At 35.8% G+C, this 24,644-nt stretch overlaps 1 protein-coding gene across 9 annotated transcripts in view; it reads left to right on the forward strand.

Moving 5' to 3' along the window:
- Positions 1-24,644, forward strand: part of Mbnl3 (muscleblind like splicing regulator 3) — a 124,616-nt gene that overhangs the window by 38,763 nt on the left and 61,209 nt on the right. For 8 of the 9 annotated variants that reach the window (XM_046467859.2, XM_046467897.2, XM_046467850.2 and 5 more), the window contains exon 2: positions 14,873-15,764. The exons of the other annotated variant lie outside the window; for it this stretch is intronic. In XM_046467859.2, the coding sequence (XP_046323815.1) occupies positions 15,588-15,764 (177 nt within the window). In that variant the 5' untranslated portion in view covers positions 14,873-15,587. The remainder of the gene's footprint in view (positions 1-14,872; positions 15,765-24,644) is intronic. 9 annotated transcript variants of the gene reach the window in all.

A 24,644-nucleotide genomic window follows, 5' to 3' on the forward strand; every position in this document is an offset into this window, starting at 1 on the left:
CAGAAACCAGCATAGAGGACTGTGCCACTTGCCAAAACATTTCAACATACTCTGTCTATAGCTTTCATGTATAGATCCTTCTGGAGAAAGAAAACAAGTGAACCATTTGCCTTTTGTTTTTCTTGTTCCGTCTCCAGAGTTTCTCATTTTGTAAGCATTTACGTAAGGAACTTGATGGGGTCAGAATAAATACACAGCAACTCAATTATTGAAAAATGTTTTAGTCATTGTAAAATAATGGGAGGAGGCTTATTGGATTCCTGTTTCCGTATTGAACGAGATGAGCTCAGGTGATTCATTTCAAAAGCACTTGGTATTTACTCTTGACCAGACAGTGTTGTGAGTACTTTATAAATGTTAACTCATTTCAACCTACAAAACAACTTTACAAGACAGATTCTATTATTGACAGTACTTTCTACATGAGAAAACTGAAGTAAAAATTGTTCAAATACTCCTATTTTGTCCACTACTCAGCCAACTCACTTCACTGCTTTGAAAATAGAACAAAATTCCAATATGGATTTTAAATAAAACTGCATCATAAAAAAAAAATTGTTCAAGTAACTTGCTCAGTGAGTAAGAGGTGCAAAGTATTATCCAGGCCTTCTGGCTTAGAATCCTATTTTAATCACTGTGCTGTGCTAAGATATCTTTTATGGGTTAAAAAAAAGATCAGGGACATTTAAATTTCTGTCTTTTTTCTCATGAATGAGTACTCAGCTGTTTAAAGTTTCCTGTTTTCCAGAGTTATTTACTTATGTTAAAATTAATTTTCCTTTAAAAATATCTGGGAAAGGTACTGCCCAAAGACTTGAAAAACACTGTTTTTCTCTATCTTGTTTGTGTCACCTTGAAGCACTATACCTTTATGTTTATAATATAAAACTTTGGCTATTTAATTAACTGACGTTACTAATATCTGGATGAGTTTTGCTCTTCTCTCGGAGGACGATGTTACATCAGCTCTGGTTCTGTCCCTAGGGTAGCTGTTGATTTTTTTTCCATCTAGGTCCTTTGCACTCTCTCAGACTGACTGATTTTAAATGTTCACTTTGGCAAAGGTCAAGCCTACAACACTAAATAAATAATTGTCTCATTTTTTTACCAATTTCTTTAAATTCTGAACAACCCACCTACCATGTCTACTAGCTTACCATCATTAACTAAACCTTACACCAGGGGTTTACACGTTTGTCATATGATTTATTCCTGCTTTGATACTGAGATACTGAGATTAAGTATCTTTTTTTTTAGTTGTTAATAGACCTTTATTATTTATTTATTTATTTATTTATTTATTTATATGTGGTGCTGAGAATGAAACCCAGTGCCTCACACATGCCAGGCAAGTGTGCTACCGCTGAGCCACAGCCCCAGTCTCAAGTTTTAAGTATCTTGACTGAGGTTCAAATCCCAGTCTTTGTGATTCTGAAGCTTATTCTATGTAGTATACAACAGATTTTCTTAAGTCTTCTGAGCTTTATTTTCCACATCTGCAAGATGAAGAAAACAAGTGGACTCAGAGACTGTTGCATCAGGAACCAGTCTAGATCCTGCTCTGAAGGGGTTAGCAGCAGTAGATGCCCAATTAGGATATAATGGGCTCACCATTTGGACAGTGTTTTGAGCACCCATTGATGCCTTTTACTTGGTGAAGTTGGAAAGCTAATTCCAGAGGAAGGAGAAGAATTTCTCCCTTTCTAAGAAAGTGTAGGGGGGCTGGGGATGTGGCTTAGTGGTAGAGAATTTGCTTAGTGCACAGAAGGTCCTGGGTTCAATTCCCAGCATTCTTCAAAGAAATAAAGTACACTATTCCATAATTCTATAAGACCTTAAAATATATTTTTGGACATAGTACTTAAATATGGGTGCAGAATGAATAAAGGAAAAATTAGTTTTATAAACATGTAGTCTCTTATCTGTAGTCAACTGACAGTTTGAAGTTGTATTTAATAAAAAAAATATGTGATGAATACTACCACTTTATTATTTATGAGATAATCAATTTACCCAGTGTTTATTGAGAATCTAGTTGTGCCACATACTGTTCTGCGGGAAGGTAATAGTAAATGTACCTATAGTTCTAGAGATATTTCATTCAAATTAGTGTTGTTTTAGAATGCAGTTCTAGGGCAATTTTAATAGAATGGTAGAGATGAAATTCATATTGTAACACATGCAAGAGTGATTTTAGTTAAATATGAAGAGACATTGGTAGAAAATATTCCAACAATAAGGGCTTTGGAAGAATTATTTGAGAGGCAGAGTTGAAGTATAGGATAGTCATATTGATGTTTGTTAGAGAAACAGAATTGCAACTAAAGAGATAATGTGGATGTATATGGAGACCATCATGCTAAGTGAAATAAGCCAATTCCAAAAAACAAAGGCTGAATGTCCTCTCCAATATGCAGATGCTAAACCACAATAAGGGAGAGGGGAGGATAGAATAGAAGTTCATTGGATTAGTTGAAGGGGAATGAAGGGAAGGGAGGGGGATGGGAACAGAGAAGACAGTGGAATGAACTGGACATTACTTTCCTGTGTTCATATATGAATATATGACCAGTGGAACTCCCCATCATGAACACCCACAAGAATGGGGTCCTAAGTAGAATAAGTTATACTCCACGTATGTATAATTTGTCAGAATACATTCTACTGACATGTATATATAAAAATTAAAACAATAAAAATTAAAAAGGAGGTAATGGGAAGATGCCTGAAGAACATGGTCAAGGAATGGGTGGGTTCCTAATGATATTATAGTATGGTCTAGTCATCAATAACCTTGTGGACCTTGTGAACATGTTTTCTTTTAAATGTAAGGTATATGGGAGCTGGGGTTGTGGCTCAGCAGTAACGTGCTTGCCTGGAATGCGTGAGGACCTGGGTTCGATCCTCAGCACCACATATAAATAAATAAAATAAAGGTCCATCAACAACTTAAAAAAATCATTCTTAAAAAAATTTAAGGTATATGACATCTAAATTCCTAAAATTATGTCATTTATCTACTAAGATTTTCTTGTGGAGATTTAAAATGTTAAAAATAAAATGTAAACATGAGGAACTGTAGCTTTTCCATGTTTGTACTCTCAGCAACCAGTTACATGGTCCCTTGAGTTGGTCCTTAACAAATGTTTGTTTAGTGAATAAATTTGTGAAAAATTAATCATGGATAACTACTAATGACATGCATTCAAATAATTAGATAGAAGTCATCTATTCTGAATAGTTTAGAGCCTTTCTTTTACCTGCCTGCAGGTTATGAGCTATATTTGATCTTTCTGGATTATTTCTGATGCTAAAATTCTCAAAATCCTTCTTTCTTACTAAATGAGTCTTATTTGATTTTTGACAAATCTGGTAACCTGAGTTGTGTTGTTTCAGTCATTACTAATGTGAAAGCTGATTTATTGCTAGCAACTTAACTATTATTAGTATAACAAGTGCTTAGTAGTACATGTAATTGACAATGCCATCCATTTTAGGACCTTGGGGATTTAAACTCAGTTTTATGTCAGTGTGAGTTGGAGAAATTTGTATTTGCAGAAAACCTTTATGACCTTTGGTGGGATTAAACTGTTATTTTAAACAGAATCAAGGTATTTTGGTCCCCTTCATGTGTATATTGAATTATATGGCTGTCTAATTTAATCATTTAAACATCCAATACTTGGTGATATAGATAATATAATGTTAACCTTAATTTCCTCATCAAACATATAATGTATATTCACATGATTTTAAATTGATTAATGCAACATGGTAATTATAATATAGTATTCCATCCCCTTTAATGGACATTCCTTTCACCACAATACATTAAAATCCTCTCTAACTTATAATTTAGGTCTCTTCCTATACTCCTCCTTTTTTAAATTTTTTGTCTTTGATACTGGTGATTAAACCCAGGGATGCTTTACCACTGAGTCACATCCCAGTCCTTTTTATTTTTATTTTGAGACAGAGTCTTGCTAAGTTGCTGAGACTGGCTTTGAACTCATGATCTTCCTGCCTCAGCCTCCTGAGCCACTGGGATTACAGGAGTGTGCCACTGTGTGCTCCAGCCTCTCCTTCTTTTTAGCTGGGCCATTTAAGTCAAATTGATTTTTAAAAGATGATTCTTAATGTCACATATGTTGGTATTTACTTGGTGTACAGATTTCCTTGCTGCTTGTGACATTAGCATTTCCCTTGAGTTTTATTTTGAAATTATCACTTTCATAGAAGGCTCTTACTCAGATCTTATCCTCAAATCCTATCCCAGATAATATCAGGAGAAATGGGTTATCTAAGGGTAGAGAAAAGAAAAGGAGCACACATCTGTAATCCCAGCTACTCGGGAGGCTGAGGCAGGAGGGTCACAAGTTCAAGGCCAGCCTCAGCAACTTAGTGAGACCCTGCCTTAAAATAAAAAATAAAAGGGGGTGGAGATGTGACTCAGTGGTAAAGTGCCTCTGGGTTCAATGTCCAGTATCCCCACCCCCCCAAAAAAAGGAAAAAAAGAGGATAAAACCACACATTTGTGTAATAGGACAAATGTGCCGTATCTTAAAAGCTTTGGCTGGCAACGGACTGTAGCAAGGAGGGTTAGATGGTCATAAGAAGATGAGCTAAATCTTAGTCTAACCGGTTTAGAAAGTAGAGAGGATCAAGTAGAGCATGACAGCAAAGCAGAGTCTGAATTTGGACCACCATCTATAGAGAAGCAGTTGGGACAAAACCACTGGTGCAAAGAAGGTGTTGTTCTATGAAACTGATAGAGCATGTCAAGGAAGTTGCTTTGAAACTAAGACACAGACCCAGAGAGGTCAATACATCCTTATAACCACAGAAGCAAGGGATTGCCCAGCCCCAGGGATTCAAAGCTCCCAGGAGTGCCCTTCTGGTTTTCAGGAGTGAGAAAATTCCTCCACTGCCATGAATTAAGTAAGCTCCAACACAGATCTGGGGTGTCAATAAAACAAACCAAATGAATCAGGACAATCAGGTTAAAGTTGCCTACCCATTTTCAACACAAGTCACCAACATATGAGATATGATGAAATTTGACCCTGAACTCTTCATGTGTACACTAAAATTTCAGGCATTTTAGCCAACTAGATGAACCTTTCTGGGCCTCTGTTCAAGGCTGAAGTAATCAATAGGTTACTTTGTCCTTTACTGGCTTTGAAAGTCTGTTGTAAACTCATTTTGAGTTATTTGGAGTGTTTTCAATATTTGATATGTGCCTGATTTTTCACACTTTTTTTTTTTGATACCAAGGATTGAATCCAAGAGTGCTTAACCTCTGAGCCACATTCCCAGACCTTTTTATATTATATTTAGAGACAGGATCTTGCTCAGTTGCTTAGTGTCTTGCTAAGTTGCTGAGGCTGGCTTTGAACTTGCCATCATCCTGCCTCAGCCTCCAGAGCCATTGGGATTATAGGTGAGCCACCGTGTCCAGCACACACACCCTTTTCAAAACCTGAAGTCTGGATTTAACTTACATGACTTTGCACAAGTAGGCACAGAAGTTTTTCCCTATTTATTGATGCAAACAAGAGTTAAAATTCATAGATTTCACAGAACATCATGGCAGAAGGGTGTGGTGGACGAGCACTGTTCCATTTATGCTGGTCAGGAAGCAGAAAGAGAGAAAAAGGAAAGGAAGATGAACCCTTCCAGAGCATGCCCCAATGACTCATCTCCTGCAGCCAAGACCCACCTGCCTATAGTTATCACCCAGTCAGTCCATTCCAATTAGGATGAGCTGATTAGATTACAATTCTCACAATCCAATCATTTCATAGCTGAATATTCCTGTGTTAACACAGGAGCTTTGGGGGGACAGCTTATATCCAACAATAACATCTAGGCAATTGATTTATACATACATATTTTAGTCATATGTGTGATATGCAATAATGCCTCTAGAAGCAGTGACTTCAGACACAGAGGGTTGGAGCTCTCATATATTGTTTCCTAGAAAATTCACTTTCCCAGAACCCTCCCTCCAAGCCTTGGTACACTAAAGGCTTGTACTTGAAGGCTTGGCATTGGTCTTTGAAGTCGGGGGACATTCTTGCAACATTTTCAGCCACAATGCTTTTTCCTCCACGTTCATCCATTCACTAGTTTATACATGCTCCTAATAAGGAGGGGGTTCTTAGTATTGAGAGTGAAAAATCTAATTTATTGGCTATAATGCCATAATGAATTCAGATGAGGAAGTCCTCACTGGATACACTAGGATACACCACTAGGCACAGTGATGAATCCCTGTATGCCATTAAATCATTCAGATACTACCTCAATTTACCTCTCTGACAAATAGTTACCCTTATTGACTTGTGTTTATCTAGAGAGATTCTTGGGGACTAGTGTTGTAGCTCAGTGATACTGCACCTGCTTAACAAGCATGAAGCCCTGGGTTAGAGTTAGAGAGTTACTTGGGCTACTTATAAGTACTTAAAAGATAAACACTTAAACATAGCTTTTGATTATAGTTTTGCAGTGTGTCAGGGGGGCGGGGTGTAGAGGATGAACAGCGAATACATCAGCCTTCAAAATGCAATTCATCTCAATTCCAATCCACTAAGATACTGGGTAAACTCCTATGGCAGGAATTTTCAGGATGGTATTGTTGCCCAGAAGTTACTGTCTAAATTTAACTCCTGGGATGAGCTTGTTCTCCAGAAAAATTGAGCTGAAAAAACAGTGGAAATTTTAACTACACTTTAAAAAGTGGTTTTCATTAGCTGGATGTGGTGGGGCATGCCTGTAATCCCAGCAATTTGGAAGGCTGAGGCAGGAGGATCAAAGTTTAAAGTCAGCTTCAGCAAGGCCCTAAGCAACTTTTAAGACCCTGTTTTAAATTTTTAAAAAATTTAAAAAGACTGGGGATGTGACTCAGTGGTTAAGTTTCTCTGATATCAAAATTTTAAAAAATGATTGCAAAAATATTTGAGATTTGAGTTGACTCAGACCCCAGAAATGTAGATACCTGTCCTTAGGTAGTTGGAAAAATGCACACAAGAAACTGCACTTTTCAGTTTGTTTCTCAAACTACTTTTCATGCTGGCTGGACTTGACCCACTGCCTTTCATGGCCTCACAGAGCCTGTGGAGTGGAGAGCAGCTCTCTGACCTTTATCCATTTCCCTCTCATCTTTTGTTCTTACAGGGGTATGTTGGATGCATGAACTTACTCTGATTGTGTGTTGTAGGTGTCTTAAATAAAACAATTTTCAAAGGGCAGATTATTGTTAACATTCTACATTTATGACCACTGAGTCTCCACTGCACTTAAAAGACTTTGGGAGAGGCTTCTCTTTCTATATCAAATGTACACTCCATAGATCACTTTCCAGATCCTTCAGAAACCACCCACATGTTTTTTTTTTCTCTTCCCCAGTAGGAACATGCCATCCTAGCCAGCCCGTGTATGCTACAAATGCTTGCACCTTATCTGATCTTCTTGCCCTGATACCTTCTATTCTTTTCAAAAATTCTCTCTACCCCTTCACCCCCCACCTAACTCCTTCTCATTCCTTGGCTCCACTTTCTTCTCCTTGATAACTCCCTTGAGTACTTCAGGCCTTAGTGACATTCTCTTTTCAGAAGTCTCATCGCATTTGTTGCTACTGTTGCCTAATTTTGCTCTTCATTATCTGCATTGCTTGATTTTATTTCATAAATATTGTCCTTCCTTCACCCAATGAGATTAGGGGCTTCTGAGGTTCAGGGGCACATAATCCAGGTCTGCACAAAGAGTTGGTGAACAGTAAAATTTCGTTGATTGGTATTTACCCATATGAACATTTTCAAAAGCCTCACTTGCCTTGAAAATAAATACTGGTTCCATAAATAAAATGAATGATGGTATGTTTCTTTGTTTTCTCCTACATTCCCATCATAACCTGCTGCCACCCCTACTTGAATGTATGGTTTAAAGGACACAGATTTTGTCTTCTTTACCTTTATTTCCTCAACACCTACATCAGAGCCTGGGTTGTATTAGGTGCTCATTGAATACATGTTGACTGAATTGTTACCAAAATCATTGTGTATATGTTAAATGCAGTTTTGTGACTTATTTTATATTTCTCTCGTCTCAAATGCTCCAGCATTATAGGACTGGTTTAATATTTCAGATTCCTGCTGTCTTGAAATTTAAATACAGTTTTTGGTGAAAAAATCTATTTTATTGGCACTAGGGTTTCTGTCCCATGCACATAAGCATGCACTTAACTAGTGTTATTTTATAATAACTGTGTTTAGGAGCTGGGGTTGTGGCTCAGCGGTAGAGTGCTCGTCTAGCATGTGTGAGGTCCTGGGTTCGATCCTTAGTACCACATAAAAATAAATAAACAAAATAAAGGTATTGTGTCTAACTACATCTAAAAATAAATATTAAAAAAATAATAACTATGTTTAGAATTCAGTTTCTCATTTTTACATTAAACTGGACTGATTTAAAAGGTATTTATCAACACTGTCTCAGAATTCTGGTATACTATTTTGAAATACACCTACATTCCTCAGGAGGCTGAGGTAGGAGGATCACAAGTTCAAGGTCAACCTCAGCAACTTAGAGAGGCCCTAAGCAACTCACTGAAACCCTGTCTCAAAATATAAAAAAAAGGATTGAGGGTGTAGTTCAGTGGTTAAGTGGTTCAATCTCTGTTACCCCCCCCCCCAAAAAAATAGACACACCTTAAAAAAAAAGGTGAACTGCATTGACAATCAAAACCAGGAACATCCATTGGCACAACTATGTTCAAAAGAGACAGTGTAGAACCTATCTTTTCTATCGTGGCCATGTGGATGAACTGAGGTTGGTCGTTTAATTGCTTTATGAAATATAAGTACTTGATTTACCTGCTTTTTGAAACAGTATATGAAATGTGACAACGCTTAAAACACTTTATGAAAACATTCTGTACACAGGCAAAATATCTTTGTTTTTATGGCCATCTTTTTTTTCATACAGAAGGCTCAGGTTTTCCATAGGATGCCTATGAAACCATGGTTTCCATGTGCAGTGCTGAGCCCCTCTCAGATGCCTTAAAGAATGTGTGGTGGTGGACCACTAACCAAAACATGGGAGGGAACTAGAACCTGAAGCAAATTTGAAAACTCAAAGGCTTTTAAATCTTGTCAGCCTGCCAATTCAAGCAGTGTGTGGCAGGTGTCTCATATATTTGTAGAGCCAAAATAAATGGCCACAAGAAATTTAGAGGTAATACAGATGTTAAGCAAAGCTTAAAACGGAGAGAAAGGAAACGTTTTCGTTGTATATTCAGGAGTTTGATAAATGCATTTAAAAGAATGCCTCTTCAGCTCTTGGTCCGGGTGCCAAATAGTATCTTTGTGATCTGCTGGACCATACATCTGCCATGTTTCTGTTATATGGTGACTTGTAGGGAAAAGGCAGAAGAAAGGAGGAGACCAAGACAATGTAGGAAAATGGGTGAAAGTAGCTGCCACCAGTGCCCTTGCAATCAGATCCAGAACAAGTTTCTATTTCCATTAGATCAATAGAAAATATTTATTTCTTCTTTAGTTTTATCATCAAGATAACTTCTATGAGACAAGATGTGAATCTTTCAAAATTCGTAGTCAACTTTTTCAAAGGATTCACTGAATAGTGAATCTAGAATGTATGTCAGTATAGAAGTAGATATAGTTTCCTTATGTCTTATTTAGGAATGTGATAGATGAGCATTAAAGTCAAAATGAATTCTTGTTTTCAAGGAAACTTAGGGAAATGTTTCTTTCTATGGCTCAAAGTGCAATTTTCCCACCCTCACTCCCACCACCAGTTCAACTTTATCACATTCATTGTTGGGCAAAATCATTCCAAAGATTCACCTACTATATCCAAATATAAAGATAGGAATTATTTACATATTCCATATTTTTATAAGATCTTGCTGCTATCAACTGATCAGGAATAGACCATCCTTGAGGGCAGTCTAAATATACTGTATAATAAGAATTCCAGGTACTATTATCTCAATTTGAATGTTAGAATTGTGAGAAAATATTCAACTTTCTAAGTCCAGGGAATTCAAAACCTAGGGATATGGCCAAAGCTCAGCCAGCCCAGGGGGTGTTCAATGACAAAACTTCTTTCTAGCATGGAATAGCAAAAGGGTTAGTGTTAAATTATCTTTTAATCTTTTTTGTTTTTTCTTTTGGTGCTGGGTATTGGACCCAGGGAGGTCCCATAACATTCCCAGCCCTTCATTTTGAAGTTGCCTAGGGCTTTGCTAAAATGCCTAGGCTGGGTTTGAACTTGTGATCCTCCTATCTTATCCTCCCAAAATATTTAATCTTAATATCTTTTAAAAAAGAATTCTGGAGAATGTTCTAACACCCGAAGCAGCTACAACAAGGAAGAATGTGACCTGTGCCATAAAAGATACACAGTATTGAGGCCTGGTTAATAGAGTGGGTTCTGGAGTCAGTTGTCTAGTTTGAACCATGGCTTGATCACCTACTACCTACATGAAGTTGTGCAAATTAAATCACTTAACATTTCTCCACCTCTATTTCCCTATCTGTAAGATGAGAATGGTAGTACCCTCTCCAAGAGGAATCTGGATAGCAATAAAATTTATTGTGAGTAATTCCCAGGTATTTCTCTCTTACTCCCATGCACTAGTGTTTGAGTGTAGGTTTAAGAGTATTAAGTCATAGTGTTTCATTCATGGCAAATTAGAGATTTGTGTTGAAGGCAGAATACCTAGTGTGTACTTCTAGCTCTTCATAAACTTTAATAATCATTTCACTTCGCTGTGCCTTACGTTACTTCTCTATTTAAATGAATATAGCAAGGTCTGTGAGAGTGGGGACCTTAGCAGTCTTGTTCAATGTGTAGCATAGTGACTAGCATATAGTAGATACTTGATAAATAAATGTTGGCTCAGCACAACTCAGGGATATTGTGAAAGTGATGATCCATCGGGTAAGAATGCAATTTTGAGAAGGAATCATAAGTATTCTGCAAAAATGACTGATTTTCTTTGCTTAAGATTCCCAGGGGAGATAAATGGTCTCGCCTAACATTTCTCTATCAGGACCCACACACAAGATTTGGAGTCAGAAGATCTTGCTTTGAGACATGGTTTAACCACTTAAGGTTTAAAAACCTCAAATAAGTAACTTAACTTCTATGAACTTCATTTCCTTCATAGGCATATTTGAGTTATCAATAATGCTTCAGAGTATTTTTGAGACAACATGCACAAGGCTCTGGGTTTGATGCACAGCATCACAAAAAAGGAATGGAATATTTTGAGAGATCCACAGATTGATGCAATACAAGCACCTGTGAACTTCAATTACAATAAAGCACAAGTGCATTAAGAAATGGTAATTTGCCATGTTCTACTTTACAGGACTAGAAATCACAAAAAGCAAAAACATATTCCTGTTACTCAGCAAGATAAAGCTGTGCTGTCCCCTCAAACAAACCTGACCCTCTTACAAATACAGGAAATACAGGAAGCCAGGCACCATGGTGCATACCTGTAATCCTAGTGGCTCAGGAGGCTGAGGCAGGAGGATTGTGAGTTCAAAGCCAGCTTTACCAATGGTGAGGCACTAAGCAACTCAGTGAGACCCTGTCCTAAATAAAATACAAAATAAGCTGGGGATGTGGCTCAGTTCTTAAGTGCACCTGGATTCAATCCCCGATACCAAAAAAAAAAAAAAAAGAATATAGGGGAAACTGGCATCTCTTTCTGTCCTTTATACAGAGTTAGATAAGCAGAGCTGCATAAGAGCACTTCTCCCCCTCCTCACACCAGCTCCCTTTACTTGATGCACCTAATTTCCTCTGAGCTAGCCCCACTAAATATTTCCAGTCAGAAGGAAGACATGTGCTGGCTAGAACTGCTTTGAGGAATTGGCCAGGGTCCCATCTGAGGTTACAGGCCAAAGTAAAAAATCACTCTTCTCTCATTCCTGATGTTACATAAAATGCATGGCCAGAGGCCAGTTCCCTTTTGCACTTTTCATTTATAAAAGTTCAAAATTCAAATTTATTATTTATTATCTGTTTCTCTACTTGATGGATCTCCATAGAAATTTTTCTCCAGATCCTTATGTTTATGTTCTGAGCAAATCTTCAACCTATATATATTTTTTCCTTTTTTTGTTTATTTTTCTTTCAAATGTGTTCAGACAGCCAATATAATTTAGCTGTAGGATTAAGTTCTAATATAAACTTACAACCCCCCAGAACACACTCTTTCATTGTACTATTCATGACATATCAAGGCAGTTACAGTATGTAAACTGATTTACTATTGAAATTTAACTTAGTAACCAACATTACTGAGAAAATTTTTTGTCTGTGCAGAATCTAAGAAAGCTTGAGTTAGCCAATCCTAACACTCATCAGGATTATTATTATTTTTTGCTTATCATGTCTTTTTAGACTTAAAAACAGTTATTGAGACATAATTTACACACTACCCAACTCATTCATTTTTTTAAAAGTATATGATTTAGTGAATGTTTTTTAATATATTTAATATATTGTGTAACCATCATCACTATCTAATTCTAGAACATTTTCATTACCCCCATAAAAAGACTCCTTGCCCATTAGATAGTCCTCCCCGTATCTCCCCCCTCCTAGCTCCTGGCAAATACTTATCTACTTTCTGTCTCTGTAGATTTGGCTATTCTGGACATTTAATGTAAATGGAATCATAGAATATGTGCCTTTTTGTGACTGATTCATTTTACTTACTGTAGTATCTTCAAGGTTTAGCCATGTTGTAAAACTATCTGCATTTCATTTCTTTTAATGGCAGAATAATATTACATTGTGCAGACATAATACATTTTTCTTATCCATTCATCTTTTGGTAGACACTTGGGTTGTTTCTACCTTTTGGCTCTTGTGAATGATGCTGTTATAAACATTAGCAACAAGGATTCATTTGAATCTTGTTTAAATTATTTTCATTTTATACTGAGGTATAGAAGTGTTAGATTATAAGGTAATTTTAGCATTTTGAGGAAGTGTCAAACTGTTTGCCCTAGCAACTGCACTCTTCTACATTCCTACCCAGAATGTATGAAGATTTCAATTTTTCAGTTTTTCTGTCTTTTTTCACTATAACCATCCTGCTAGTTATGAAGTGGTATTTATTGCATTGTGGTTTTGATTTAAATTTACCCCATCAGGATTTTTTTTAATTACTGTGTTTTTAGAGGTCATTTCTCTGACAACCATAACTCTCTGAACCACAGTTCTGCATGTAGTGTATTGTAAAAGGACGCTCCAAGCAGTAAGGATTCATTATAGAACATTCGCAACAAAATCCCTATCTTGTCCCTTAGGCCCCTCATTCAGTAACTAACTCTTATTCAACATTTATGATTGACCATTAGATTTTCCAGAATGGATCTAGAAAATTTACTATGGCAAATATTAAGGCAGCAAATGAAGTGACATACGAAGTAACAATTAATAGTCTGCCACCTATGAAGAAGCACTGTAATCTTTCCCCAGACATTAATGACTCCAAGTTTTTAACAGAGGCCAACTTATGTTAAATGATTTTTAAGAAGACAAAGCTATTTACAATATATTTTAGAAAGATTCCCATAAAGAATGACTTAGAGAAAAACATTTTTGGCTCTGGAATAAATAAGCTTGCATGAATTTTCCAGGTATTTAATTCCCCGTTGATATCTGAAATATCAGGAGATATTGAATTTCCTCCAGAATTTAGAAAGGACAAGCAGATTCTGTAAACTTATTGAAAGTATTGTTCAAAAGGTTAAATGAAATATTTTCAAGAACGTTAATTCCACTTGATGACTTTAACAATTACTTGACTAGTCTGGTACTCAGAGCTTACTTTTCCTTCAGTGGTATTTTGGCACATGTTGATGATTTATTGCCAGTAAATTAACCTTTCATATATCTTCTCAGCTGAGTTGCTTGACACTGGTGCTGGTTGACACTGGGTTAAACTTCAAACCTTAAAGCTGCACAATATTTAATATATTACTGAACAGTGCTTTCTGTCTCACTTATATCTGTATGCTAATATCTTCTGAGCTGTTCTGATTTCCCTTCATAAGAACAATATTCCCATGAGAAAAAAAGTATGGGATCTTTTCAAAGAATTTTTTTATACAAAGCACATTTTACATTTCATTTCTCCACACTACCTCATATAAAGTGAGTCTCCAACTAGTTGTGTCATGACTCTTTTATGAATTTTCAATGACTATATTTTCAATACACATAGAAGGAACTTCTCAGTACACCTTAAATTTTCTTAGCAATTCCTATTGCTATTGGAAAAAAATTATCAATTTTTAATTTTTTTTTTTTTGGTGGTGCCTGGGATGGAACCCAGGGCCTGAAACATGCTAGGCAAATGCTCTATCACTGAGCTTGATTAAAGGTCAAGCCTTTAATCAGACCATAATAAAGTTAGTTTAAAGACAGGTTTTTGATGATAGCCTCTAAAAACTGGAGACACACAAGTGGATTATGAATGCATAAGGGACTGTCATGTTAAGCTGTAACATTTTCTGCACAGTGGACACCAAAATGAATTTCTACCTTAACCAGGTAAAACATAATAACATTTAAAAGTTTGGGTTGTTGCCCAGTTTTGTACTACAGCAGCAAATCTAAGCAGTTGCTTCGTTTACTGTGCATAGCTTTACATTGGGAAATACCCTTTTTATTTACAAGAGCTGACTGTACTCTGTTGCACCGTCAGTAGGTAGATGCTTCCTGTTCTAAATAGAATATGGTTACTTTTCTTTCCAAATTTAGAGTTTGAAATGGAAGCATTGTAGTATTTTAGCTAATTTTATTTATTTTTTTCTTGCAGGTTCTGAAAAGTGCCTTTTCTGAAAACTCTGCTGCTTGGATTCTACTCTAGAGCTGTCTCTTTACCAACCCCTCTCCCTGCCACACCCTTCCCCGCTCCCTGCCTCCTACAAAACCTGGCGTGCTTGTAGTTCACTTGTCAGCAACTTGTCCATTTTTTTTTTCTGTGATTCGCAGTTTTCTTAGTCATTTTCTCGCCCCTCGATTTTGCAGCAAAGCTGGTTTTCGGGTTGTAACATCTTCCCCAGTCTTACTCTTTAGAACTAAGAAATAGGGAGAAAAACTGTTCTCTCCCTGATCTGAGACCCTTGCACAAATTGAAGGGCAGCAAGCAGCATATGCTTTTTATAAGAATAATTGAAAACATCAACTAGACAGCACAGAATTCTTTTGAAAGCCTGCCAGTTTTTTGAGGCAAATTCAGCAAAGGAACAAAATAAACCATTCACTATCTATAAGCTTTACAGTTGCCTTCTTAGGAGTTGGTCTCTAATTTGATTTTTAGTTATTCTGATACAACTTTGATTTTATGAGTGACTTTTTATTTGACTAGATCAGATTTGACTTAAATGGAAACCTAAGTGCTAACAAATAGACATTCTGCCAAAGCAACTTGGTGTCTTTCACATTTACCCCTAATTCATTTTTAGTCCTTTAACAATCCATAGTGATATTCTCCTAAAGAGGGTGCACTTGATTATAATTTTGCTTTCAATATGACTGCTGTCAATGTTGCCCTGATTCGTGATACCAAGTGGCTGACTTTAGAAGTCTGCAGAGAATTTCAGAGAGGAACTTGCTCTCGACCTGATGCAGATTGCAAGTTTGCCCATCCACCAAGAGTTTGCCATGTGGAAAATGGTCGTGTGGTAGCCTGTTTTGATTCTCTAAAGGTGAGCACCATTTGAATGCACGTAATTTAAATTGGTTGATTTCTATGTTTTTCAAAATATGATGTGCTGTGAAATGTTTAAAATTAATAACAGCATGGAATTGGTAAGTTTTGCTTTTTAAAACAGAATGTAGACTTTGTGCTTATAGAAATAAGCCAGTCTAAAGGTCACTCACCCCTTATAAAGATAGATACAAGAATTTTTGTAGGAGAGATATAGTTTTGCTAATAGATAGCTTTTTTAAAAAAATGGATTTAGATTTTGAACACAGTAATAGAAATCCTCATATAACCTAGAGAAGCTTTTACCAAATTACAATGTAGCTGATTATCCATACTATAAAAATACATGTGGCAGAGACCAGTTTTTAGAGGATAGACAAAGCCAGACTGGAATAGTATAAGGTGAAAATCTTACTTTTCAGGAAGAAAATTATGGCATTTAGAAGATTTTTACTAAAAGTATATTTTGAACCTTTAACATAAAGACATAACTATAAAACTAGGCTCACAGACTGGCAATGTAGCTCAGTCGTGCCCTTGCCAAGCATATACAGGATCCTGAGTTCCATCTCCAGCACTGCAAAACAAAACAAAATAAACTCACTAGGTTCATTTAATTTTCTTCTTGAATACCTAATTGACCAAATCCAGATTTGTGACTACATTTTATAAGGAAAGTTCTACAACCAAGTTCTTCAAATCTTAATGTTATACTGGAGTATAAACAAAATATGAGGAAGATGAGGTATTATGTAGAATAGGACATATATGATTGCAGAACAAGAAGATGCATTGATTTTCATGTTTTATTCATAGTTATCCCTAAATTAAGGATAAAGATGTACAAAATCAAAGCATAGGAGCAAAAAATAGTAATGGATTCTTGGCTTAATTAATAAGATTTTCTATGATGCATTCAAGATGTTTTTTCAAAATATGTTAAAATGAATTAAGCTTAACAAGAAACTTTTCAATTTCTTGATATTGTTTTACCCTCATCATGACCAGTTTTACCTCATTAACATTTTTATTTATGGTGGCATTGGCTAATAGAGATGTATTCTTTCATGTGAAAGTTTCTTCAGAAAACATTTTCTCCAATGATATACGACAGGCTGAGCATCCCTTAGTTGAAATGCTTGGGATCAGGAGTGTTTCAGATTTCTGAGTTTTTCAGACTGTAGAAAATTCACATGTATGTAATGAGATATCTTGAGGAATCCAAGTCTAAGCATGAAATTATATAGTATTTTTAGTGCAACAGCATTTTGACTATAACCTGTCACATGAGGTCAGTTGTAGAGTTTTCCATGTTTGACATCTTGTTGGTGTCAAAAAGTTTTGGATTTGGGAGCGCTTTGGATTTTCAGATTAGGGATATTCAAAATGCACTTCAGTAGTTACTCTTAACTTATTTCAAGTTCTTAGTTTTTATTGAAGATCATTCTAGTTCAAGAATGGAAACTTGTTATGGTAAAGGTAATTCCTACTGTTGAAAATCTCAGAATTCCTTTTATTTGCAAGATACATTATGACTAAAAGACTTATTTTGCTTTCTTTATTTTGGGGTCATTCATGTTTCATTTACAGTTGTTTGTATATTACTTCAATCTACTACTGTAGGACTAAGCAGTGCCTCCACGTGCAAGAGTGCACTAGTCAGGGTTGGGGAAAGGCAACTTTTTCATCCCATTCATACTCAGATTGGTCCACTGCACTAGGCACTTTATGTATGTGGTTTCTGAAGATCTGGAGTATACTCCTAACCCCACAACTGTACTTGACCTTGGGCTCCTGAATCTTACAAACCTTGAGTGACTTCATCTCATTCTACCTAACAATTTTTCCACCTTATTTTCATGATCAATTGTGAGAATGCCAAAAACATAACACAAATGAAAAACCATGCATCACTACAAAAGTGAATTAAATGAAACATTATGTTCTATCAACTAAATGGTTTTTAAAATTTTATTTGTTTATTTATTTTTATGTGGTGCTGAGGATCAAACCCAGGGCCTTGCATGTGTGAGATAAGCGTTATACTGCTGAGCCATAACCCCAGCCCCTCAACTAAATGTTTTTTAAGGAGTGCATCAAAAAATTTTATTTAGTGGGGCTGAGGTTGTGGCTCAGCAGTAGAGCACTTGCCTTGCACATGTGAGGCACTGGGTTCGATCCTCAGCACCACATAAAAATAAATTTAAAAAAATAAAGATATTAAAAATTTATTTAATTAGAATTTATTATAGAAAACTACAAATTCATGTTCTATGCCAAAATTCAGTTGCTATGAGTATGACAACAGTTCTTCTCACTAAGTATCATTGTTTCTGTAGTTTTCTCTTTGGTACAGAGTTCTTTGTAGATTCTGTCTTTGTAGGCATCCCAGAATGTGGCAGGAGATATGTGACCCCCCTAAGCATTGATACACTTTAGGTCATGGTTTTAGACAAAAGAGTTCTATAAACTAAATATTTTAAAGAAAATATTATGGAAGGCATTTGTTTTCAAAATGCATAGTGCACTTTAAAGCTTAGAAAATGTTTAATTCAGAGACTAGGTAACAGCTAATGGATATAAATAGCCACTTTATTATTTAAATAAGCTGTCTACTCACAGTATCTGTTTTTTTAAAAAATAATTTGTGCATTGTGTTAATATCCTGATGGCCAGTCACATGGATAAAGATAATTTGCATAATCCTTACATCCTCAAATTTTAATGAAAAACTTAATTTTTCAAATATACAGAGTCTTTGAAACAGTTATTTAATTTGCCACTTAGATAGCACATTCATCAGAGTTCCATGTCTACACAAAAGCTTTGTAGTTCCCTTTTCTATTATTTCTTCTCCACAATATGCATGAAAGCTATGGCAAGTTGAGGGTAATTGACCTATGGGGTAGTGCCACTGTCATAGCTATAATACACAAAAAACATACCTCAATAGTTACCACACCATTTACTACCCCTCTTGAGTTTGTATAATTTAAACACCATGAAATTCATCTGTGTACTATTTCTTCTTCCATGAATGGTTAAATAACTGAAGCAATCATTTGTTGAGTTTGGAGCTGCAGCTTTTGTTTTTATACGAATTTCTTTAGCACTCACTATTGTATCAGATGATGGTCCTTTGCCTTCATAATAGGTCCAATAGATAACAATGTCTTTAACTCACCTCATAATGAGGGAATGTTACAAAAATGAGAAGGGTGAGTTGGAAGGTTAATTATGAATTGTGCTGAAGTGCTATGCCCATCACTCCATGAATGTTGAGTGTTTAGTGATGAAAGTTGTCTCATCTTCAGATAGAAATCTAGATGGTGCAGCCTGCAGATTAATTTCCAGAGACAGAAGAGTCTCATGTCATGTTGGTATGCAGCTGTTTTTGATTCAGTTGCTTGGTCTGCTTGGCACAATTTATTTCAAAAGTTTCCTTCAAAGTATCACTTAATCCATTCTATGCCAACATTTTAAAAATATTTTTTAGTATTTAGATGGACATATATCTTTATTTTATTTTTATGTGATGCTGAGGATCGAATCCACTGCCTCACATGTGCCAGGCAAGCACTCTACCACTGAGATAAAGCCCCAGACCTATGCCAACTTTTTGATAACTCTGGTTTGCAGTTGATCTGAGTTGGTATTTTTAGTGAATGTCCCTTGGATTTCACAAAGGTTCATCACTATAAAAATTAAATCAACGCTTGCAATTGTTTTCATGGCCAAGTTATTCTGCTTCAACAATATTTTGGTATCTGGTGTTTTGAATTTTCAACTCCATACTTGAAGCAATATGTGGTATCAGCCACCTGTTATCTAGGAAGGAAGTAAATTGTCATTATTTCATTATGACAATTCAACACCCTTTGCATTTGCCCACCACACTTGAGGTAGTTTTGTCACAGTTATTTCCTGGTTAAGGTCATAGCATCAGGCATAGTCAGGGAATATTCATGTCAACCCATATACTTTCCTATATGAAGCAAACTGATAAAATAGTGCAAATGAATCAACCCTACATTGCCTTCAAATATCACATATGATCACAAGCATAACATTTGACAAGTAGAACCTGTAATAGAGGCATAAGGATGGGAATGTATCCTTGTTCATAAAATTGATCAAGATACCAGTATACTCTCTAGTCACAGCAGTTTTCACTAGTTTTTTTTTTTTTAAGTGACTATTTTTATTTATTTTTTTGGTACTGGGCATTGAACCTAGGTGGCACTCTACCCCTAACCTACATTCCCAGCTCATTATCCCTAGCCTGTTTTGCTTCTTATTTTTTTTAAATTTTTATAACTTGTTTTAATTAGTTATACATGACAGTAGAGTGCATTTTGACACATTTCACACAAATGGAGCACAACTTTTCATTCCTTTGGCACACATAGTGCAGAGTCACACCAATAGTCTAATCACACATATATATAGGATAATAATGTCTCTCTCATTCTACCATCCTTCTCATCCCCACACCCTCTCCCCTCCCCTCTGCACAATCCTAATTTGCTTCTTATTTTTGATACAAGTCCTCCCTAAGTTGCTGAGGCTGGCCTTGATCTTAGGATACTACTGCCTCCCAAGCTCTATGATTAGAGACCCATGTGTCACCACACCTGGCTAAAATTTGACCATTTTTAACTGAATATTTACTCATCCCTGTTTGCTAAGGGAGAGTTTACCAGAAACTAGACTCCTAGCAACATAATCCCAAGGGTCATCAGATTACACAAGATTTAGCACCATTTTAAGCTCCATCAGAGAGGCACTACAAAGACACAGGAGTAATGCTTGTGTCTAAGAGTCAAGGAAAATAAAATTTTACTTAAGGAACTCTATCTTCTATGATACTGACATTAAAAAGGAAGTATCCTTCACTGGTAGAAATCAGTGATATTTATTGATTTTCAAAAACCTCTTCTGAAAGAAAAATGGAATTATTATTTGTACTTAGTTAAGTATATATTGATAGTTCAGCCTTCTTTTTTAACTTTTTATTTTGAAATAATTTTAGGCTTAAGGAAAACTTACAAAAATAATGCAGGCAGTTCCTGTATACTTTTCACCCAGATTCCCCTAATGTCAACAACTTACATACCATACATAGCACAGTTATCAGAACCAGGAAATTAACAGTGTGTTAGGACTCTTAACTCAAGACCTTATTTGAATTTCTCCAGCTTTCTCCATAATGTCATTTTTCTCTTCCAGGATCCAATTCAGAATCCCACTTTGTGTTTACTTGTCCTGTCCCCTTAGTCACCTCCAATCTATGACAGTTCCTTAGTCTTTCCTTGTCTTTCATTGCCGTGACACAAAGCGAGAGGCATTCCATAGAATAATTGACCAGTTCTCATCCAATGTGTCATGGTCACAGGTATTAGGGAGAAGATTGATGAAATTCAAATAAGGTCTCCAGTTTAGTTAAAAGTCTCATGTTAGTATTAATTTCCTGGTTTGGGTAATTATGTTACAGTCATATAGGTTTTCTGGGTGATCTAGGTGAAGGTTATACTGGGATTCAAGATATTATTTTTGCATTTTTTCTTAAGTCTAAAATTATTTCATACTACAATTTTTTTCAATGGGGTGCTGGGGATTGAACCCAGGGCCATGTGCATGCTTAAGCACACACTACCACTAAATTATACCACTAATGCCTCAAAATAAAAAAAAATTAAAGTTAGCTTTCTAAATATTATGCATGTATCTCCTGCCCTTTGAGGCTCACAAATATATGGAAAAATTTTTTCCATTTTCTTTCTTCTTAAAAAAAAATTTAGGGTATGGTAATAAAATTCTGAAAACCATTCAATGACTGATTCCAGAATTGGCTGCACAAAAGCTCAGTGAGTCTGATAATTAGTTTAAAAAGTATTCATACTCCTAACAATAATTCACAGACCTTGAAAACAAGAATGTTGGCTGTAGAAAGAAAATCATTCAGTCCAAAATTTTTACCATTTACAAATGAGGAAACTTCAGAACCAGTGAGGGAAAGTCATTTACCCAAAATGACCTATGCAGTTATCAAAAGAGCCTGATGACTCCAATGTCCTTCCAATTTTTTTTCCCTATGGAGAAGAAGGAAATGGAGGAAACATCAAAAGGGCTATTGTTTTACTAAACCAAGAGCATCTGGTTCTTATCAGGTTCATGCTGTTCTCCATGACACTGGGATGTACTTTTGTGGAGTTTTATTTTCCATATTTTTGTTGGTGCATTATAGTTATACATAATGGTAGGATTTATTATTATATATTCATACATGTACACAATATGACACATATGTAACAATGAATCCTACCGTTATGTGTATTGGTACATATTGTTGCATATTCATACACACACAATATTACAATATAATTTGGCCAATATAATTCCCTGATGGTTCAAATTTATCTCCCTCCTCCCTGCCCCTGGTCCCTTTGCTATCCTATACTGATCTCCCTTCAATTTTCATAACATCTCCCCCAGCACTTTTTCTCTCTAGCTTCCACTTACGAGACAAAACATAGAAACCCTTGACTTTCTGAGTTTGACTTATTTGGCTTGACATAATATCTCAAGTTCATCCTATTTTCCTGCAAATGGCATAATTTCATTCTCTTTTATTGGTCCTTTTTAGTTAAACATGAGAGCACAATCCATTTTGATATAATTATACAAGCATGGAATGTATCTTATTCTAGTTAGGACCCCATTCTTATGGATGTAAATGGTGGGGGGAATTCAGTGTGTTGTTTTCATCTATGTACGTGGGAAAACTATGTCAGATTCATTCCACTGTCTTTCTTTTGTCTCTGGGTAAGGGGAAGAATAGACGTGCAGTAGATTAGATAAGTTATTTTTTTCCTCATTCTCCAAATTTATTTTTACTTGTAAATTGACCTTCATGTTTCATTCTTCTTTATGACTGAGTAAAATTCCATTGTCTGTATAAACAACATTTCTTTACCCATTCATTCACTGATGGACATCTAGGTTGGATTTAACAGCACAATTCACAATAACTTGTGAAGTTTTGTTGTTCTCCTTCAGTTTTTGTAACTGAAGACGGGAAAGTTGAGAGAAGAACCCAACTTTCCTTTTCCTAATCCCTCCCATTTTTTATTGTTTCATGATAACTTATTTTGGTTAAGATTTTAAATTGAGGCTCATATTTCCTTCATAGATAATCATTTGGAAATTTTGTTTTGAAAAGGAGGAATAAAAGAAGCAGTGTGTTTAAATATTTAGACAAAATTATTTAATTTTGTGATATTAAGCTTTGATTAATTGTTGAGTGTCTGAACACTGAGTTATCTCTGCTCTGTACCATAGTCCACCCTCCTCCCCAAACACTGCAATGCTGGGTTAGCTGGCCAAGATTGGGGGGTTATTATTGTATAATATTCTCTGATGTCTAATTCTGCTAGGCACTCATTAGTATAATGACCTGGCTAGCTGGGAGGTAATTGTCATAGATCAGCTGAAAACACTGCAGGAGCAATTTGTAACTAACACAATTTATTTTAAAATGGTGTCTTATGGAATTATAGTTCAAGATCAGTTTCTCTCTTCATCTTGCAGCCAAGTTGCAATTGGGCATCTAGAGAGAAAAGTCTCAGGATAGGGCTAGATATGTGCTCTGCAACCATAGTTTGCTTATACCATCCCCATAAAGCAGGAGAATTTTGAAAGTCTGAAATTTGAAAAACTGTATATTATATGTCAACTCTTTTGTTTGGAAGAAACTCTTACATGTCAGGGAAATATATAAATAATTCTCTTCCTGTTAGCATAACTATATGAAATCGTTGCAAATATTGTCTTTCTCAATGCCAGATTTTTGTGAAATGTGGATGAATAGCTACTTCTGTGCATCTGGAAATAATAATTAGTTTTTCTAGGAACATGACTTTGTTCCTAGAACATCATTTACTTACTGCTCTTTTTGTCCTAAGAGATGAGCTTTCTGCTTGTACCTTTCTTGAGAATGACCCTGTTTTCCTTTCTCGCCATGTGTCATTGGATCCTTGATTTGTAGTGTTATGCATTCCAGAGGAATCTTGGCCATCTGCTCTTTTCTCATTATATCTAAATAATCTTTTAATTTTCTTCTTTTTTTTTTACACCGTGTAACCAGTTCAGCTTCTTAAATTTGTGTTTTGATTGTTGTTGCTATGTAATCCAGATTTGCAGTCCTGCTTGAGTTTTCAATGTTTTTATTTCTATGCCTTCAATTCTCACCCAGAGTTAAGTTTTACTGTTAGATGCAATTAGAAGTTTAACTTGTGATTTCTGTCTTCTTTCTTTCTTTCTTTCTTTCGGTGCTGGGGATTGAACCCAGGGCCTTGTGCATGTGAGGCAAGCACTCTACCAGCTGAGCTATATCCCCATCCCTCTGTCATCTTTCTTGATGTTGTTTTCTTAAAAGCCATTGACAAACATATTTGTCAAGATCTAAATGATCTTCCTTATTTGAACTTGACCATGTTGTCTGGAGGGAAAGTAAACCATTGTTTCAGTACCTTATTTGTGATGAGTTTCTGTAATATTGCTCAACACCATGTCTAATCTGTTATTTAGTTAAATAGTATGGCTATAGGGTCCCTCTGTTGAAACCAGTTTTGTAGCTACAACTTGATCAAAGATATTTAAATGTATGCCTTAAATTGGATTTTTTTCTGTAAAAAATGGCCATTTTTTCTTTGCAATCTCAACTTTTTTATCCACTTGAAATTGGAAATTGGTAAGTTTCCAGACTGTGAAAACTATGCATAAATTTTAAAATGTAGAGTCCACAATACTTGTAAGTGCATTATTAAATAAGATAAATCCTATGTCAGCCATGATTTGCCAGCTATCTAGCTAGTGC

The sequence above is a fragment of the Marmota monax genome, unplaced genomic scaffold, assembly GCF_021218885.2.
Source record: "Marmota monax isolate L192 unplaced genomic scaffold, Marmota_monax_Labrador192_F-V1.1 WCK01_AAM20220418_F8-fsc00054, whole genome shotgun sequence".
Lineage (NCBI taxonomy): Eukaryota > Metazoa > Chordata > Mammalia > Rodentia > Sciuridae > Marmota > Marmota monax.